The sequence below is a fragment of the Hylobates moloch genome, unplaced genomic scaffold, assembly GCF_009828535.3.
Source record: "Hylobates moloch isolate HMO894 unplaced genomic scaffold, HMol_V3 SCAFFOLD_15, whole genome shotgun sequence".
NCBI classification, from domain to species: Eukaryota; Metazoa; Chordata; class Mammalia; order Primates; family Hylobatidae; genus Hylobates; species Hylobates moloch.
This window is the reverse complement of record NW_026652290.1, coordinates 78,038,964-78,057,708: the sequence shown is the minus strand read 5'-3', so window position 1 is coordinate 78,057,708 and position 18,745 is coordinate 78,038,964. Positions and strand designations below refer to the sequence as shown.

The 18,745-nt window shown below is 48.6% G+C and overlaps 1 protein-coding gene across 5 annotated transcripts in view; it reads left to right on the top strand.

Annotated features, from left to right (window-relative positions):
• The window catches only part of TTC7A (tetratricopeptide repeat domain 7A), a 159,799-nt gene that overhangs the window by 20,349 nt on the left and 120,705 nt on the right, over positions 1-18,745 (top strand). The window contains exons 1-2 of one of the 5 annotated variants that reach the window (XM_058428371.1): positions 6,021-6,598; positions 15,109-15,272. In XM_058428371.1, coding sequence (XP_058284354.1) covers positions 6,415-6,598; positions 15,109-15,272 — 348 coding nt within the window. In that variant the 5' untranslated portion in view covers positions 6,021-6,414. Of the gene's footprint in view, positions 1-6,020; positions 6,599-6,750; positions 6,943-15,108; positions 15,273-18,745 lie in introns of those variants that run through there. The other 4 variants (XM_032176893.2, XM_032176894.2, XM_058428373.1 and 1 more) reach the window with 4 other exon arrangements.

Below are 18,745 nucleotides of genomic sequence, written 5' to 3'. Positions count from 1 at the left end.
TGGAGTTCTTTCAGACTGAAACAATGAGAGATGCAAGTCTTGTATTGGACCCAAGCTCCAATTTCTTTTTTTAATTTTTCTTTTAGGTGTGATGGGTCACACCTATAATCCTAGAGACTAGGGAGGCTGAGGTGGGAGGATTTGCTAGTGGCCAGGAGTTTTGAGACCAGCCTGGGCAACATAGCAAGATTCAGTCTCTTAAAAAATTAGAAAACATAGCTAGGGGTGGTGGCATGTGCCTGTAGTCCCAGCTACTCGGGAGGCTGAGACTGGAGGATGGCTTGAGCCCAGGAGTTCAAGGCTGCAGTGAGCTATGATTGCACCACAGCACCCCAGCCCAGGTGACAGAGCAAGACCCTGTCTCTAAAAACATGAAAAATAATAAGAAATAAATATATCTGCTTATTTAGCTTCCCAAATACTGAGCCTATTTTCTCTTCTACCAATAAAGAACCCTTTGATTATCTGACCATATTTGAAAATCTTTTCTCCTTGGTAGATATCTGCCTTATTACTAACAACGCTACTACTTGTCTGTGTTCATCCTTGTCACTTTTTTGTTGTGCATCTGTAAAAGGAAAATTTTTGGTGAAGAAGACAGGTGTAGGTCTCAGTCTGTCCCTTAGTCGGCCCAGGGACAAATTTGGTCTCTGATCAAAACTTTATGAGAACTTTTCTCAGATGTGTCTTATTTTGTCTTTAAGAGTTTGGTTCAGGACAATCTCTCCAGACCCTCTGTCTGCTGGGAACTGTAAATTCATCAGGGTTACAGTTGGAAAAGGTCTTGCTATGAGGCTGGGGGGTCCTGAGCCACAGGATCCACAAGCAACTGTCAGCTCACCATTCGCAGACTCTCATGGGTCTGCCTCAATATCAACCTGTCTATGGCTTCCTCGGGCCAGACTTCTGCTTCTTGGCATGTATTTATGCTGTCACCCAAATGTGTACACTTACTTTTCTAGATAGCATCATCATTTCCCCAAAGATAATTTAGAATTGCGGTAGCCAGTATGAGGAATTCCTGATATGAACAAAAGTATTCACTTTAGAATGCAAAGTGAACACAATTCCAAACATCCAGTGGTCTTCGTTTTTTTCATTAGCATGAGCAAGCATACAAAAGAAACAAGATTCCAAAAATTCTTTTTTTTTTTTTTTTTTTTTTGAGATAGGCTCTCTGTCACCCAGGCTGGAGTGCAGTGGCACGATCTCAGCTCACTGCAACCTCTGCCTCCTGGGCTCAAGCGCTCCTCCCACCTCAGCCCCTCAAGTAGCTGGGACCACAGGCACTTGCCCACCATGCCAGGCTAATTTTTGTATTTTTTGTAGAGATGGGGTTTTGCCATATTGCCCAGGCTGGTCTCGAACTCCTGAGCTCAAGTGATCTGCTCACTTTGGTCTCCCAAAGTGCTGGGATTACAGAAGTGAGCTACCACGCCCAGCCCCCAAAATTACTTCCTTAATAGATTTCTTGGCCAAAGCAAAATAAAAAGCTGAACTACTTAAAACTATCTTTTAGACCTCCCCTGCCCCAGTATCACAGCTGAACCCTACTATTTCTTTTCCCCTACCCTATGCTCCTCCATCTCCCTCTGCCCTTTTCTTTCCCTCGGGTCCACTCCCCTTTCCTCCTGGCTGGCTAGATAGCCCAAAGCTCACTTAACTTCAGAATAGAAAAAAAAAAAAAACTCTATGGTGGATTTTTTTTTTTTTTTTTGAGACAGAGTCTCGCTGTCGCCCAGGCTGGAATGCAGTGGCGCGATCTCGGCTCACTGCAGGCTCCGCCCCCCGGGGTTCAAGCCATTCTCCTGCCTCAGCCTCCCGCGTAGCTGGGACTGCAGGCGCCCGCCACCTCGCCCGGCTAATTTTTTGTATTTTTAGTAGAGACGGGGTTTCACTATGTTAGCCAGGATGGTCTCAATCTCCTGACCTCATGATCCGCCTGCCTCGGCCTCCCAAAGTGCTGGGATTACAGGTGTGAGCCACCGCGCCTGGCCTCTATGGTGGATTTTAAGCCCTGTTTTCATTTTTAGCTGAAAGCCATTGTAAAAGACTCTTCAAGGCCTAAATGGGACTTTGAATTGTTTTAGGAACATATCATCCAGAGCAGCCAGATTTATAGCAATTCATTTATATGCCAGTAGGGGCCTCAGATGCAAAACATTGGATGAAAAAGTCAGAATGGAAAACCCCCCAATGATGATTTTTTATTTATTTTGTAGAGACAGGGTCTCACTAGATTGTCCAGGCTGGTCTTGAACTCCTGGACTCAAGTGATTCTCCTGCCTCCTTCTCCCAAAGTGTTAGGATTATAGGCACGAGCTGCCATGCCTGGCCCAATGGGGATTTCAAAGACCATGGATTGCATAGGAAGCCGAAGGGGTTTGGGGAAGCTGTGAATGTTAGTCAAGGTCTTTTGGAGGCTATTGGCAGTCTTCCCTGTGAAAGCAAAATGTGCTCTAATTAGTTCTTTGTCAAGAGAGAAGTCTGTTCAGCAGGCCATGGACTGAAGAAAAATACTATGTATATATATGTAAAAGAGAGAAGTCTGATGGAGACTTCAGGGCTAGGTCCTTTACTATCTAGTGGCAGAATTCTGGAGTAGATCTTGAAGCAGATGTGATGGGACTCTTTTCTCTTTTTGTGAATGGCCTTAAACCAGAAATAGGGGATTTATTACGCAAACAAAAACTAGAATGGGAAACAGCCCCATGGCCAGATCTCCAAAACCTCCTTGAACATTTTGAAAGAGCCCTAGAATTAAGAAACTAAAGAAAAAGAAAAAAGCAAAAAGCAAGTCACCAATGAAGGTGTTCAATTTCCCATTCAGCCTTTAAACCCACAAGGACAACCTTTCAAACTTGATGGATATAGGCACAAAAAATCTTAAAATTGATCACTATTACACCTTTTTTTTCCTTGATATTAGTAAACTTCTTGGGTCGTATGCCTATCTAATAATCCTCAACACAACTTCCCTATGCCACAGCCTAAACCCGTGCCTCGGGCCTTCAACCGAAGAGGCATTCTCTTCTACTTTGTGACACTATACGTTAATAACTTAATAGCAAGGGATTCATTGTGTGAATGGAGTTGCCACACAACATGCTCTCCTGAGGGTTTTTTCCTTCTAGTCCCTGAGGCCCTTCCTATCCATAATAAGGTCATAGCTGGCCGGGCGCGGTGGCTCACGGTTGTAATCTCAGCACTTTGGGAGGCCGAGGCAGGTGGATCACGAGGTCAGGAGATCGAGACCATCCTAACACGGTGAAACCCCGTCTCTACTAAAAATACAAAAAATTAGCCGGGCGTCGTGGCGGGCGCCTGTAGTCCCAGCTACTAGGAAGGCTGAGGCAGGAGAATGGCACGAACCCGGGAGGTGGAGCTTGCAGTGAGCCGAGATTGCGCCACTGCACTCCAGCCTGGGCGACACAGCGAGACTCCGTCTCAAAAAAAAAAAAAATAAGGTCATAGTTAATTTGGATATTGATTTATCAGTCCTTTGGTGTGTAAATCAAGCATTAAGTTGAAGTTCTCTTATAGTCAAAAAATCCTATGGGCCCTGTGTGGTGGGTGGTTCATATCTGCAATCAAAGCACTTCGGAGGCTGGGCGGGGTGGCTCACGCCTGTAATCCCAGCACTTTGGGAGGCCAAGGCGGGCAGATCATGAGGTCAGGAGTTTGAGACCAGCCTGGCCAACATAGTGAAACCCCGTGTCTACTAAAAATACAAAAATTAGCTGAGCATGGTGGTGCATGCCTGTAGTCCCAGCTACTTGGGAGGCTGAGGCAGGAGAATTGCTTGAACCTGGGAGGTGGAGGTTGTGGTGAGCTGAGATCGTGCCACTGCATTCCACCCTGGGCAACAGAGCGAGACTCTGTCTCAAAAAAAAAAAAAAAAAGCACTTTGGGAGGCCAGGGTGGGAGGACCGCTTGAGGCTGGGAGTTTAAGACCAGCCTGGGCAACACAGCAAGATCCCATTTCTACAAACAAAATAATAAATTTTAAAAAATAGTAAAATTAAGTAAAAATTTTATTGATATTCTACAGGAGCTAAACCCATCAAGGTTCAGACTGACCCATCTAAACCTCTACCCAAAATTGTACAATAGCCTCTAAAACAAGGTACTAAGGAAGGAATAAAACTGGCCTGGCGCGGTGGCTCAAGCCTGTAATCCTAGCACTTTGGGAGGCCGAGGTGGGTTCTTGTTCCTAGTTTTTTTACACCCCTGAGAAATGTTGGTCATCAGAGGGCTGGGGTTTTGTCCCTACTGGAAAATAGCTGTGAAGGGGTAAGGCGTGTGTTGAGGAAGAGCTCATTATAAATGTGAGCCATGAAGACTGTTCCTCCCCACACTCCTTTATGCCCACACATTTATGAGTATTGGTGACCCCCTCAAAGCAACAAGCAGTGATTCCCTCTACAGTTAGTTCACTAGGTGCTCTACAACCTGGGGGCAGGGCTGGCAAAGGACTAGGAAAAAAGAGGCAGGAAGGGAGGTCTTATTTCTGCCAAGGTCGCCTCCCTCTTATCAACCCTGCTGTTCACTCCCTGCCCCAGGGCTGACTCCCAGGAATGCCAGGCGTGGGGCAAATCACAGTGTGTTCTCGGGTCACCCTAATCCAACCTCTCTCTCCAAGTGAAATCCGGTTCTGGTGACCATCAAAGGCAGCCAAAGGGTAACAAAAAGCCAGCTTGAGGAGTTGACTGGAGTAAGCCAGGAGTTTACAGGCTGCTTGAGTAAACTGTCTCTAAATTCCAACTGCCAGAGCAGCCTCAGCTTCCCTTCATCTACCTCCTGGCCTCTGGGGGTTTCAGAACAGTCCCCAGGTGCTCAGAGCAGCAACCACCGTTAGGAAATCCTGCCCACCAAACAAGGACTGGAGCTGCATTTAGAACCCGGAGAGGAGGGCCTCCACGTGGGAGTCGGGGGTCAGTGGGAACAGGAAGACTGTCTTCAACTAATCACCCTGTGTGGCTTCATGTGAAAGGCCACACGGGACTGTGCACTAGGAGCCTGGGTTCTGCTTGACATAAAAACCTTTCCTCGGTTACAGTTGTCCAAAATCACTTAAGGCAGTGGTGAAGCCTCCAGAGGGAGGACGTGGAGCACCTTCTAACTCTTAGGAGTCTGCTCAAAAGTTTGCCCTGACCCTGCTGTCTTTTGGGTCTTCAGTCTGGACCATACAATATGTCACTCAAATGCAGGTGGTTTTTGGTTTCGGGTCTTGCTGTGGCTTCTCCAGCACTGGTCTGTGAGCTGCGGAGGCAGCGGGGCCGGTTCCCTGTAACAGGTCTCCCCCCAAGGGTGGACCTTGGCTGCCCCCGCTAGGCCCCGCCCCGCAGTCCTGTGAACTTCTGGGCACCCCACAGCCCTGGGCTAAATCCTGCTAAGCGCTCCATAGAGCTTTGATCACAGTCTTAGACCAGGATGAAGAAATAAATAACAAGTTGGTGAAAGAGCCTAAAGCCTTTAAGAAATCCAGGGCAACAGAGATTCCACAGAGGACAGGTCAAGGGGTTAGGGAAGCCAAGTTGGAAAGAGGAACTCCGCTAAAATAAGAAAATACAAATGCTCCCAGCGGAGGGGCGTCCAGAGAGTCGCCGGCCTGGGAAGGGGCCTGGGTCCTCGCGAGCATGCCTGGCCCGCATCGCAACAGGGCCGGGCGGGCAGCGGCAGGCCAGCTCCCGGGAGGCTCGCCGTCGGGGTTGGGGCCCGTCGGCCGGCCTCTCCCCATCTTTGTGACGTGTCAGGGGCAGCAGCGGTGACGGGGCCACCACACAAAGCCAGGTCGTCGGGCGGTGATCTCCCAGGCCAAGAGCCACGATAGCATGGGGAGGGAGCGGGAAGCTAGGCGCCCCCGGGCGCCCGGGCTCCGCGCGGGATTAAAGTGAGCTCGGACTCCGTGGCTGCGGCGGCGGCGGCGGCGGGGAGCGGGTACCGGGCCGGCCGCGAGCGCCCGTCGCGCGCCTGGCTGCTGTGGCCCCGATGGCAGCCAGCGAGCCGGGCTCGCCGAGGCCTCGCCACGCCCCCGCGGGGGTGGAGCCGCGGCCCGGGGCGGGTCCGCAGCTGGCGGCGCCGGAGCCCGGGGCGGAGGCTGTGGCAGCAGTTGCAGCGGCGGCGGCGGCAGCGCCAGGAGGTGCTACAGCGGAGGCGGAGGTTGCTCTTGTACGCGTCCGGGCCGCTCAGCCGGAGCCGCAGCCCGGAGGCGCCGGGCGGTGCGCTGGGTGCTGCTGGTGGTGCTGCTGCTGCTGCCCGCCCTCCGCCGCCCGGTCCCCCGCTGCCGCCCGGGCCCCGGCTGCCGTCTGCGCCCCCGTCGACCCCGCCCGCGAGTGCGCCCCAGCCAGGACGCCGCCCCCGGCCGGGTTTCTACTTCTTGGCCGCACCTTCCATGACTGCGCCCGCAAGAAGATGGCTGCGAAGGGCGCGCACGGCTCCCACCTGAAGGTGGAGAGCGAGCTGGAGCGCTGCCGCGCGGAGGGCCACTGGGACCGCATGCCGGAGCTGGTTCGGCAGCTGCAGACGCTGAGCATGCCCGGCGGCGGAGGTAGCAGGCGAGGCAGCCCGAGCGCAGCGTTCACCTTTCCGGACACCGGTGAGTAAGGGAAGAGGCTGGCTCGCCCGCAGCGAGCGCGCGAAATTCACCGCCTCCTCCAGGAAGTGCGCCCAGACCGTCTTTGGCCGGCAACGGGCGCCTACCCGCCCACCGTGCTGGGCTTAAGAGCAGCCAGTGTAGTTAGGAAGGTCCTTCTGCCGCGAGAGAAAAATCACATGTAGTTTGGGGGCTTGGAGGGAAGAGAAACGGTTTTTGCTGTCTGTCCTTTAGGATAATGTGGCTAACTCCGTCTACCGTGAAATGGTGGTTTCTGCACATCATGAGATCAGTGCATTGGCTGGACTCTTTGCCCCCCACCGCGGGGTGTCCCTAAACTCCATCAGGTGAAGTGTGTCTGTGTCGTCTTTGTCCATAGTTCTCGCAAGTAAAGTTGAAAACGGAGCTCCGTTCGCAGCAGACAGGGGCGAGGGTTTGACGAGATCCAGGGTGGGGTAGTGGAGAAATGGGGAAGAGGCTTGGCCAGCCTCAGTTTCCTCATCTGTGACGATCTCGGGACACATCCAGCTCTGGCAGTCGGTGGCTTTAGCAGTAGGGCTGGTTTGGCTGGGCCGGGCTCTTGTGCTGGGGCGGGAAAGCACCCTGATGTGGCAGCGGGGAGCACTCCGCCCCAGTCTCTAACCTCAAATCCTGTTCCTGGGGCCTTCAGCTTACCCTCCCTGAGTCCTCTCTGTGTGCACAATCACTTAGGAGGCTTTGTGGAAGGAGGCAAGGAATAAATGAACACAGATATAAAGAATTTTTAAAGACTGCCCAGCCTGTGGAAGGCTCTGAGAGGGACAGATCGTGATAGTAATAGTCAACACTTATTTCGTGCTTCCTGTGTGCCAGACATTGTCCTGAGCACTTTAATCAACCCCGTGAAGCAGGTACTCTTGTTTGTTCCACTTTACAGATAAGAAAACTGAGGAACAGAGCAACTAAATAACTTGATCAGCTAGCCAATAAGTTGTGGAACCAGGATTTGAGCCCAGGTTTCTGAGTACATCCTTTAAAAATCACTTGCACTATTACCTCTCAAAGATGTGCAGCACAAAATCCTTGCCCTTGAAGAGCTCCCACAGTGAATGGGGAGGCAAGAAAGTGATCGGAGGGCAATTGTTTGTGGGGGTTTTTTTTTTTGTTGTTGTTTTTTTTTTTTTTTTTGATACAGGGTCTCTCTCTGTTACCCAGATTGGAGTGTAGTAGTGCTATCTCAGCTCACTGCAGCCTCAACTTCCTGGGCTCAAGCGATCCTTCCACCTCTGCCTCCCAAGTAGCTGGGACTACAGGTGCAGGCTACCATGCCCGGCTAATTTTTGCAGTTTTAGTAGAGACGGGGTTTCGCCATGTTGCCCAGGCTGATCTCCAACTGGGCTGAAGCATTCCGCCCACCTGGGCCTCCCAAAGTGCTGGGATTACAGGCATGAGCCACTGTTGTCTGGCCGCTTTCTCTGTTTTTTAAATTCTTGTAAACAACCCTATTAGGAGGGCAGGAGTTATTGTCCCCATTTTAGACACAGGGACACCAAGGTCCAGAGAGGTCATATAATGTGTATGTGGTTAAAGCCTGTACTCAAGCCTGAGTCTCTTCCACCAAGTCTCCTAGTGTCAGAGTTGGGGACACGGAGCCTGGGCTGGCTTTACTGTGGGAACTGGCCAGTATAAGGAAGGAGATGGAGGGTCAGCAGGGTCTCTCCTGCCAGTTTTGGGGTCTGTGAATGATTTTTCTCCCGGTTAAATCCAGATACACTATCACAAAGCGTGCACTCATACTGGGACGCATAGTCATACATGCATATGCACACACAGAAACACGAGGAACAAAAACAAATGCCTCCCAAAGCCCATGCGTAGAGCATTGTTTGCGTTGACTGCTGTTTTGGTCCTTTCTCTACAGGGTTCCTTGATCACTCAAGGGATTGAGAGCTTGTTCTTTTTTGGGGTTTGATGCAGACTCGCCTGCAGCCCTGAAGGGAGATTCTTAACATCCCACCTGGCCTGTTTGACTCTTACAAGTCAGTGATCTGAAGCTTCCACAGTTACAGAATTGGGAGAGGTTCTGAGACAGGGGGTTGAAACCCATTTTACTGAGGCCTTGAGGTCCAGTGGTGTCTGATATTTCCTACGGAAACGAAAAGTAGCTCCCAGAGGTAGATTCAGGGGGGCAGAAGGGGAAGATGAGCTGTGGGGACTCTTTCTGATCTGGGGGGATGAAAGATCAGGAGATGCTTCAGCAGAATAGGCCCCTGTACCCTTTTCCTGTCTAAGGTTGCTCCTCGCCACCCAACCAGGGGGAAGGTGCTTGCTACTGTCTTCTCACTCACATCCGGTCTAGATTTGGTCAGGATGGAGCAGGGGAACCCCAGAGTCCTGTTTGCTGTGCTGGGGTTTGTTCATGTAAAAACAAAGACCCCATCCAAGTGGTTAAAAAACAACTTTATTATGAAGAATTTTCAAAACATCAAAGAACATAAAAGAATGAGTCCCTCGTATCCATCAACCAACTTCAGTGATAGGAACTCACGAAGTCTCGTCTGAGCTATACTCAACCCATTTCTCTTCCATATTTCAGTTTTTCAGTATGTACTTATTAAATGACAACTCTGGTTTTTTGGGTTTTTTTTTTGTTTATTTGTTTTTGTTTTTGTGAGACAAGAACTTGCTCTTTCACCCAGACTGGAGTTCAGCGGTATATTTATAGCTTACTACAAACTCAAACTCCTGGGCTCAAGGGAACCTTCCACCTCAGCCTCCTGACTAGAAGGAAGGGCAGACTGGGCAACAAAGTGAGATCCCATCTCTACCCCCCCCCCCCCCAAAATATTAGCTAGGCATGGTGGCACACACCTGTAGTCCCAGCTGTTCGGGAGGCCAAGACGTGAGGATCACTTGAGGCCAGGAGTTCGAGACCAGCCCAGGCAACATACCTCAGGCACACGTCAGGAAACTCAGCTAATTTTCAAAATTTTTTGTAGAGATGGGGTCTTGCTGTGTTGCCCAGGTTGGTCTCGAACTCCTGGGCTTAAGCTCTTCTCCTACCTCGGCCTCCCAAAGTGTTGAGATTTCAGGCATGAGCCACCACACTCAGCAATAAGAACTCCTTTTAAAAATATAGCCACTGTACTATTATTATACCTTACAAAAATCTAACAATTAGATTTTACAATTAGCTGAGGCAGGAGAATGGCGTGAACCCGGGAGGCGGATCTTGCAGTGAGCCGAGATTGTGCCACTGCACTCCAGCCTGGGCGACAGAGCCAGACTCCGTCTCAAAAAAAAAAAAAAAAAAAAATTTGCAGTGAACACCTGTGTACCTATTAACCTTTTGCTGTGCTTGCTTTATTACATATCTGTTCTCTACTCATCCTGAGACTTTTAAATTTTTTTTTATTCTTAGAGACAAGGTCTTACTCTCATAGCTCACTTCAGCCTGGGCTCAAGTGATCCTCCTGCCTTAGCCTCCCAAATGGCTGGGATCACAGGTGTGTATGCCACTACACCCAGTTAATTTCTTTTTTTAGTTGGAGTCTCGCTTTGTCGCCAGGCTGGAGTGCAGTGGTGCAACCTCGGCTCATTGCAACCTCTGCCTCCTGGGTTCAAGTGATTCTCCTGCCTCAGCCTCCCAAGTAGCTGGGACTACAGGTGCGCGCCACCACACCCAGCTAATTTTTGTATTTTTAATAGAGACATCACCATGTTGGCCAGGATGGTCTCTATCTGTTGACCTTATGATCCACCCGCCTCAGCCTCCCAAAGTGCTGGTATTACAGGCGTGAGCCACCGTGCCCAGCTACCCAGTTAATTTTTTTTATTTTTTGTAGAGATAGGAATTCACTATATGGTCCAGACTGATTTTGAACTCCTAGACTCAAGCAATCTTCCTGCCTTGATATCCCAAAGTGCTGGAACTATAGGTGTGAGCCACCGTGCCCAGTCTTTGAGTTTCTCTTAATCTGTAGTCACCCTCCCCGCCGCCCTGCTTTTTTTTTTCTTCTTCTTAAGACTGGAGATTGTTTTGAACATTTCTTCAGTTTTAGTTAGAAGGGGTTTGTTTGAGGCAGATGGTCTCTTGCTAGTTTCAGCCTTTTCCTCCTGGCTGTGGTTGGCAGGTCCCAGCCCTCTATAGTCCTGGGAGGTGAGCAGCTGCAGAAACCACTGTGCTCCTCTTTGCCCCAGCGGGGAGGGGCCTGGTCTGAACCCTGGCCTGGCTGGCTAGACCAACGTTACCTGACTGTGAATGGGTGGGTTGTGGAGAGAGGATCACTGTCATCCAAACATGGGGTCTTGAAGGGTATCCCTGTGACCTGGCACTCTTGGAGAGGCCTGGAGAGGATGTGAGCTGAAAGGGCTGTAAGGAAGGTGGGCACCGAGGCCTTCTATACACGATGGGGCTGGGAGACTGGGTGGCCAGTAAGTGGGGCTTTGGGGCTTTGCTGAGGGCAAGGTGCTGAGCAGGGCTGCAGAATCAGTACCCAGAGTCAGATTCACTATCGGTCTGATGGGAAGGTCTTCTTAAACACCCCTGGGTAGAGAGAAGCTGCAGCACTTCACCAGAACTGGGGTAGGGAGTAGGTTTCGGACAACACGATGATACAAAGCAACTTGTTTTCCCTTTGGAAGGACAGTGAAGCCTTTATCCACCTGAATCCTTTTTTTTTTTAAATTTTCTAGAGATGAGGTATTGCCCTGTTGCCTAGGCTGGAGTGCAGTGGCACAGTCATGGCTCCCTACAGCATTGAACTGTTGGGCTCAAGCCATCCTCCTACCTCAGCCTTCCAAGTAGCTAGGACTCTAGGCGTGTACCTCTAACCTCAGCTAACTTTTTTTGTGTGTAGTGACAGAGTCTCACTGTGCTGACCAGGCTGGTCTCTAACTCTTGGTCTCAATCAGTCCTACCACCTCGGCCTCCCAAAGCGCTGGGATTATAGGCATAAGCCACCACACCAGGCCTGAGTTCTTATTTAACAACTAAAAGTCTAGAACTTCTAATTCCAAAACATCCTTCAGTTCCATAGACTGGACAGTTGAGAACAGTTGGATGGAAAGAAAAGAGGAAGGCAAGAGACAGGTAGGGCAGGGAGAGGAGAGTTGAGCAAAGGAGGAAAAGAAAAGTGAATTTCTGCTGCCTGCTGAGTGTCTGGTAAACAAACAAGTAGATTGAGTTGGGGGCTGAAAGGGGCAGGCAGAAAGCCTTCTGAGAAGGACCTGAAGTGTCAATCAACAAAATAGTCTGAAAGTCACAGGTATATGAAGGTAAGGACAGTTCTTATCCCTGTCCTTGGATTTACAACTAGCTTTTAACATACTCTTTTAAGTTGTGAAGACTGTTGTTTATTTTGAAATTACCAGCAGCTCTGCTGTGCATGGGATGCAGGAGAGAGGGGGTATTTTTTTGGCTGTGTCATGTTTTATTCTTGTTACTGGCTGTGACCCTAACAATATTGCACATCTTTATTATCATCTATAAAATGGTGATAATACCTGCCTTCAACAAATATTAGTGCCTCTTTCACAGTCAGTCACTCTTATGGTTTAGAGATATGTGGTGAAGGATCAATTTTGTTTTCTTTAAATTCTCAATCTGGCCAGGCTCAGTGGTTCACATCTGTAATCCCAGCATTTTGGGAGGCCGAGGCGGGCAGATCACTTGAGCCCAGGAGTTCGAGACCAGCCTGGCCAACATGGTAAAACCCCGTCTCTATCAAAAACACAAAAAATCAGCTGAGTGTGGTGGCGCATGCCTGTAGTCCCAGCTACTCAGGAGGCTGAGGCAGGAGAATCCTTTAAACCCAGGAGTGGAGGTTGCAGTGAGCCGAGATCGTGCCACTGCACTTCAGCCTGGGTGACAGAGACCCTGTCCCAAAATAAATTCCCAATCTGTTATGCTGTGATACTTTCATAAAGTACAATAAAAATGAATTACTAGAAAAATAAAAGAAAAATACACAAAGTACTACCTCCCAATTTTTTAGTATTAGATTTCAACAGATTTAAAATTACTCTGTCAAATTTCTAAAGGGGTACTGTTAAGTTTCTGCACTCATCTCCTTGGTATTGGATCACAAGCATTGAGAGACCCACACTAGGCCATGGCCGGCCGCACTTGGAGCAGCCCGGGTCCAAAGGGGCATGCTCTGGGGAGGAAGCTGATTTGTCTTGGCATGAAAGTACCCAACCAGACAGCTCAACCAAGCTAGGAGCTCTGGTCCGGGCAGGTCGATGGCAGAGTGCACGGGATGGCCACCGATGGTGCTGTGTCTGGTGGCACGGTGGCCCAAGGGCGCAAGTCCTGCCAGTGTACAGAGGAAAGGGGGCAACGAGACAGGGACCAGCTGGGGGGCGGGGCCGACGTCCTGAGGGGTGCGTTTCCCTCTTTAGGCTCTGACTTCAAACCCCACCCCTGGCTTTACAGAGGCAAAGCAGGTTAGAAGCAGGGAGCAGCTTTCCCCAAGGCCCACAGCTCTGGAATGTGGCTCTGACTGACTGGGCCTATGGGGATGTGCAAAAATAATTTTTATGTATATTGCCAAATTACCTTAGAGGTTCTACCAACTTATAGTCTGCCAGCAATGAATGATAGTTTGAACCAGGTACTTTTTTGACCATTTCCTTAAAATGTTAATTTTAAAAGTCATGAGGTACGAAGCAAAGGATCCCATAACAGGTGCCTTCAGAAGGAAACCCCCCTGCAATAGTGTTCTTGGGATTCTGGGCTTTAGAACCGTTCTCTGTGGGGAATCTCCCTTATGGTGAGAGATTCTTCTTCAGAGGCATGAAGTTTTTTGTGTTTTTCTAAAGACAGGGTCTCCCTATGTTGCCCAGGCTGGTCTTGAACTCCTGGACTCAAGCAACTCTCCCACCTCAGCCTCCCAAGAAGCTGGGGCTACAGGTTTGCACCATTGTGCCCAGCTAAGGCATGCAGTTTTGGACCAGTGGCTATGAGATGTTAGCAAACTGTGGTATGCTGAGAGTGAGGAGGGAATGGCAGCCCCGTAGATCTGAGAACACTGGTAGCAAAAAGAGCACTTTGAAAAAGATGGCACCAAGCAGGCATTCCTAGGGGCGTTTTTGGATTGGCACGTAACTCTCAATCCTGATGGCTTCCCTGTGGGGTAGTTGAGAGGATCCAATTCACTCAACAGATATTTACTCGGTGCTTATATTGAATGGTGGGCCTGCTCCTCACCCCAGTTGCTGGGAGGGGCAATGAGCACAGCCACCCAAGAACGATGGTGAAACCACCTTGACCTCAGACCCTGCACACTGAACACCCAGCTCCCGTGCTCGAGCCGCCTCTGCTGTAGGTAGCAGGAATCTGGTGGTCACAAGACGAGCTTTCAGTGTGGTAAAGGGAGGCAGCAAATAAACCAAGCAGTATTTTTTTTTTATTTTTATTTTTTGAGACAGAGTCTCACTTTATTGCCCAGGCTGGAGTGCAGTGGTGCGATCTCGGCTCACTGCAACCTCCACCTCCCGAATTCAAGCAGTTCTGCCTCAGCCTCCCGAGTAGCTGGGATTACAGGTGCCCATCATCATGCCCGGCTAATTTTTGCATTTTTAGTGGAGACAGGGTTTTGCCATGTTGGCCAGGCTGGTCTCAAACTCCTGACCTCAAGTGATCTGCCTGCCTTGGGCTCCCAAAGTGCTGGGATTACAGGTGTGAACCACCGCGCTCGCTAAACCAAGCAATATAAAACCACCTACCAGGTGGTGAGGGATGCAAATGAGCTACCCTCATTTGCGGGTATACCCTATACGTGAGAGAACTCCAGAAAATGCAGGTATTCAACATGTTCGAGGATTTGCTTTGGCAACAAGTAGATCTGCTTCCCACCTAACTCTACCATGGCTGCTAGGTTATCCTGAGTCATGTCAAATTACCTTAAAAATGGGATGGTGCGGTGGCTGATGCCTGTAATCCCAGCACTTTGGGAGGCTGAGTCAGGAGGGTCACTTGAGCCTGGGAGTGCCATGATCATGCCAATGCACTCCAGCTTGGGTGGCAGAGTGAGACTCTGTTTAAAACAAACAAACAGACAAAAACACTTAAAAATGCAGAAAACCAATTATGGTTACGTAGAAATTAGGAGCATGTGAAAGTACATTATTAAGCCACTTCATATATTTTTTCTCTTCAATCATTTGGGGAGAATTCTTCTTGGTTTAAGAACTTATTTTCCACAGCACAGCATGTGTATGACTTTGTCCTTTATTTTAAATGCTGAAATTCTGGGAATTTGTCCCCAAGTCCTGGGAACTCTGTCTTCCCAACCATTAAACTACAGCAGAAAATAAATCCAAAGGGGCAATTTGTATTGTGACCATAGTAGAATGCCTGTGTCTTTTCTTTAAAGGCTGTTGAAATTTATGGAAAATGTGCCTTTATTTTCTCAGACCTGAGCCATTCATGTACTGGGTAGGGGTGGTTGGGTGGCTCCAGGAGTGTGCAACTCCCTCCATTATCCGCCTTGTTCAGGGTTTGCTGCTCTGACCCCTACTTTGCTTTTCAGATGACTTTGGGAAATTGCTGCTGGCTGAGGCCCTCCTGGAGCAGTGTTTGAAGGAGAACCATGCCAAAATAAAAGACTCCATCCCTTTGCTGGAGAAGAATGAGCTGAAGATGAGCGAAGCCAAAAATTATCTGAGCAGTATCCTTAACCATGGGAGGCTCTCGGTAAGTCGTCAGCCTTCAAGCCTGAGACCTCCTCTCCTTGTCTGTCTTGCCTCCCATCTGTCCAGCCCTTCCTGAGTCATTTGGTCACCTGAGCAACAAGTCTCCCTTACAAGCTGCCCTTCCACTTACAGTAGCCACTGGCTACACGTGGCCCCTTGAGCACCTAGAGTATGGCTAGTCCACATTGAGATGTGCTGTAAGTATAAAGCATACACAAGGTTTCAAAGACTTAGTACAAAACAAAGAATATAAAAGAGCAGTAACTTTTTATGTTGATTACATGTTCAAATGGTATATTTTGGATATACTGGGTTAAATAAAACATGTTATTAAAATTAATTTCACCTTTTACCTTTTTCAGTGTGACTAAAAAAATCTTTTAAATTTTTAAATTACACATTGGTTCACATTTGTGGCTTACATTATATTTCTGTTGGACAGTACTTGGTTGACTTAATATGTGCCTGGCCCTTTGGGCTCCTTGGTTCAGGGGTCTCTCAGGGAAATAAAACCTCAGTGAACCTGTGACCTAGTTAGAAATAGGCAAACATGCAGAGTTGGCTAGGGACAGAAGAGCTCCATAAGAGGGCAAGCCCATTTAAGTCCACGTGCATTTATCAAGCACCTACTGAGTACAAGACACTGAGGGAGATAGAGGACCCACCTCTTCCTCCCAGAAGTGTAGTCACAACTTTCTCTGCACTTAGCTGCTCAAAATGTGGTCCACCCACCAGCAGTGTAGGCATCATCAGGTAGCTGGTTAGAAATGCAATTAAGAATTAGAATCTGCATTTTAACAAGCTGTCCTAGGTGATTCATATGTGCATCCAAGTTGGAGGCTGTGGCTGTGTCAGATTACAATGTATCCTGAGCTATAATAGTGGCATGGGTATGTCATTAGAAACTCAAAGAGGAGGGGGAGGGGGTAAAAAAAAAAACTCAAAGAGAAAGTGATCCTTCCCCTCCCTCCCTTCCTTCCTTACTTCCTTCCTCTCTCTCTCTCTCTTTCTTTCTTTCTGTCTGTCTTTATTTTCTTCAGGGTCTCGCTGTGTTACTCAGACTGGTCTCCAACCTCCTGGGCTCAAGCGATTCTCCTACTTCAGCCTCCCAAAGCGTTGGGATTACAGGAGTGAGGCACTGCACCCAGCTGATTTTTAAAGAGCTATTCCAAAGTAATATATTCACTTCCTTAAACCTTTTATTCCAACGTGCTGTGTGCAAGGCATTGTGTTGTACACTCTGAGGGCAATCAAGACAAATCCAGCGTGGACCCTGCCCTCAAGGAGGTTGCAGTTCTCTTGGAAAGATAAGTCCTATCAGCAAGTAAATAGCCTTCCTCCAAGGTGGACCATGATAGGAGTGGTATCCACGAGGAAGCAAGTCTGAGGGGGATGCTCTTTGGGGATAAGCAGAGAGCAGACCCCGAGTAATGGCAGTACTAGAATTGGATCCTTCTGGGGCTGGATCTAGACAAGGTTGTAAAGGTACTTTGGGGCTAGTAAGGGCAGACTGGAACACCAGGCCGGGATGTGCAGGGCTTATTCTGTAAGGGAGGGAAGGGCCAGGGGAGAGGTGAGTGTGTACTAGAAGTTGAAGGTTACTGCTTTTAGGCTCCTTGACAGGTATTGTAGCACTGGGAGGTTTGTATTGGGTTAAAATAGCTGCCTGACCCTGAGCATGCTTGACCCCACAGACCTTCCAGTTTCTCATCTGCTGGTCAAAAGGGTTGGACCAGATTGGTGGGGTTCAAGCTTTTCCCACCAAGACCTCTTTTCATTTTAAAAACATTAAATTAATAATTAAATGTTAAATTAAATATTTAAAAATTGTTTTTAAAATAAACATGATTCAGGCTTATCGTAAAAATTCCAGTCAACAAATAAGTAATTTGAGTGATAAATAAAAGTTCCAGCTGGCCTATGGCTCACGCCTGTAGTCTTCTTAGCACTTTGGGAGGCTAAGGCGGGAGGATTGCTTGAGCCAGAAGTTTGAGATCAGACTGGGCAACATGGTGAGACCCCGTCTCTACAAAAAATTTTTTTAATTAGCTAGGCGTGGTGGCTTGCACCTGTGGTCCCAGCTACCCAAGAAGCTGAGGCTGGAGGGTCACTTGAGCCTAGGAGGTTGAGGCTGCAGTGAGTTGTGTTCATGCCATTGCACTCCAGCCTGGGTGACAGAGCAAGATCCTGTCTCACAAAAAAAAAAAAAAAAAAGTTCTTGTTTTCCAACCTCACCCTCATGCCCACACCCATCCTCAGAGCTGAGCACTGGTCAGTATTTGACGTGCATCTCCTATGCCTTTCTTTGTGCATTTACAAACGTATATATACACAGATTTTTCTTTTCATAGAGTTGTAAGATATATATTTTTCACTAAGAAGTTTTATTTAGAGCTTTCTCCATGCCAGTATTGTCTCATTCTTTGTATTGGCTGAATAGTAACCACATATATTGTGACAATAGTTTTATTAAATACAAATTGTACCATATTTTGTTAAACAAAGACATACATAGGCAACAATAACATGGAGAAATTTACTGTTATCCAGGGCAGAACCAAAAACTTAATGTTGATCTGTAAAATAACATATTAAATGTCATTTGTGGGATTCTTTTTTTGAGACAGGGTCTCACTCTGTCACCCAGGCTGGAGTGCAGTGGCGTGAACATGGCTCACTGCAGACTGAATCTCCTGGGCTCAAGTGATCATCCTGCTTCAGCCTCCTAAGTAGCTGGGACTATAGGCATGCACTACCACATCCAGCTAATTTTTAAATTTTTTTGTAGAGACCAAGTCTTGTCATATTGCTCAGGCTGGTCTTAAACTCCTGGGATCAAGCAGTCCTCTCGCCTCTGCCTCCCAAAGTGCTAGGATTACAGGCGTGAGCCACCGTGCCGGGCCATCGTTTGTAGTATTCTCTATCTCACCCCCAAAGATCAGGTTGTAGTTGGGGTGACCTTTCTTGGCAGCTGATGCAGTCTCAGGTGGATTCCTGTGCATCCAAGCAGCCCTGCTGGATGAGAAGGAGAGCTGGGAGAGGTGGGTCCTGAGGCCCCTCCTTGGGAAAGCTTGAAACCCTTTCCTTTTGGTGATCCTAAAACCCTGTCCAGCTCAGTTGTGTGGAAATCAGTGAAAACAAGCCACTTGTCCTAAACTCTGTTCTCCACTAGGTTGAGGCTTTGCACCACCCCATGCAGGCCTCCAAGGAACCTTCTGCAACGGTATTTACTGTTAGCCCCATTTGTTTTTCTTTTTCTTTCTTTTTTTTTTTTTTTTTCAATTTTTTGTAGAGACAGGGTTCTCACTATGTTGCTCAGGCTGGTCTCAGATTCCGGGTTTCAAGCGATCCCCTTGCCTTGGCCTCCCAAAGTGCTGGGATTACAGGCATGAGCCACTGTGCCCTGCCAAGCCCCATCTCTTGAGACCCAAGAAAGGTGATCACAACCCAGGCTTTTGGTGTCTACAGCCCATG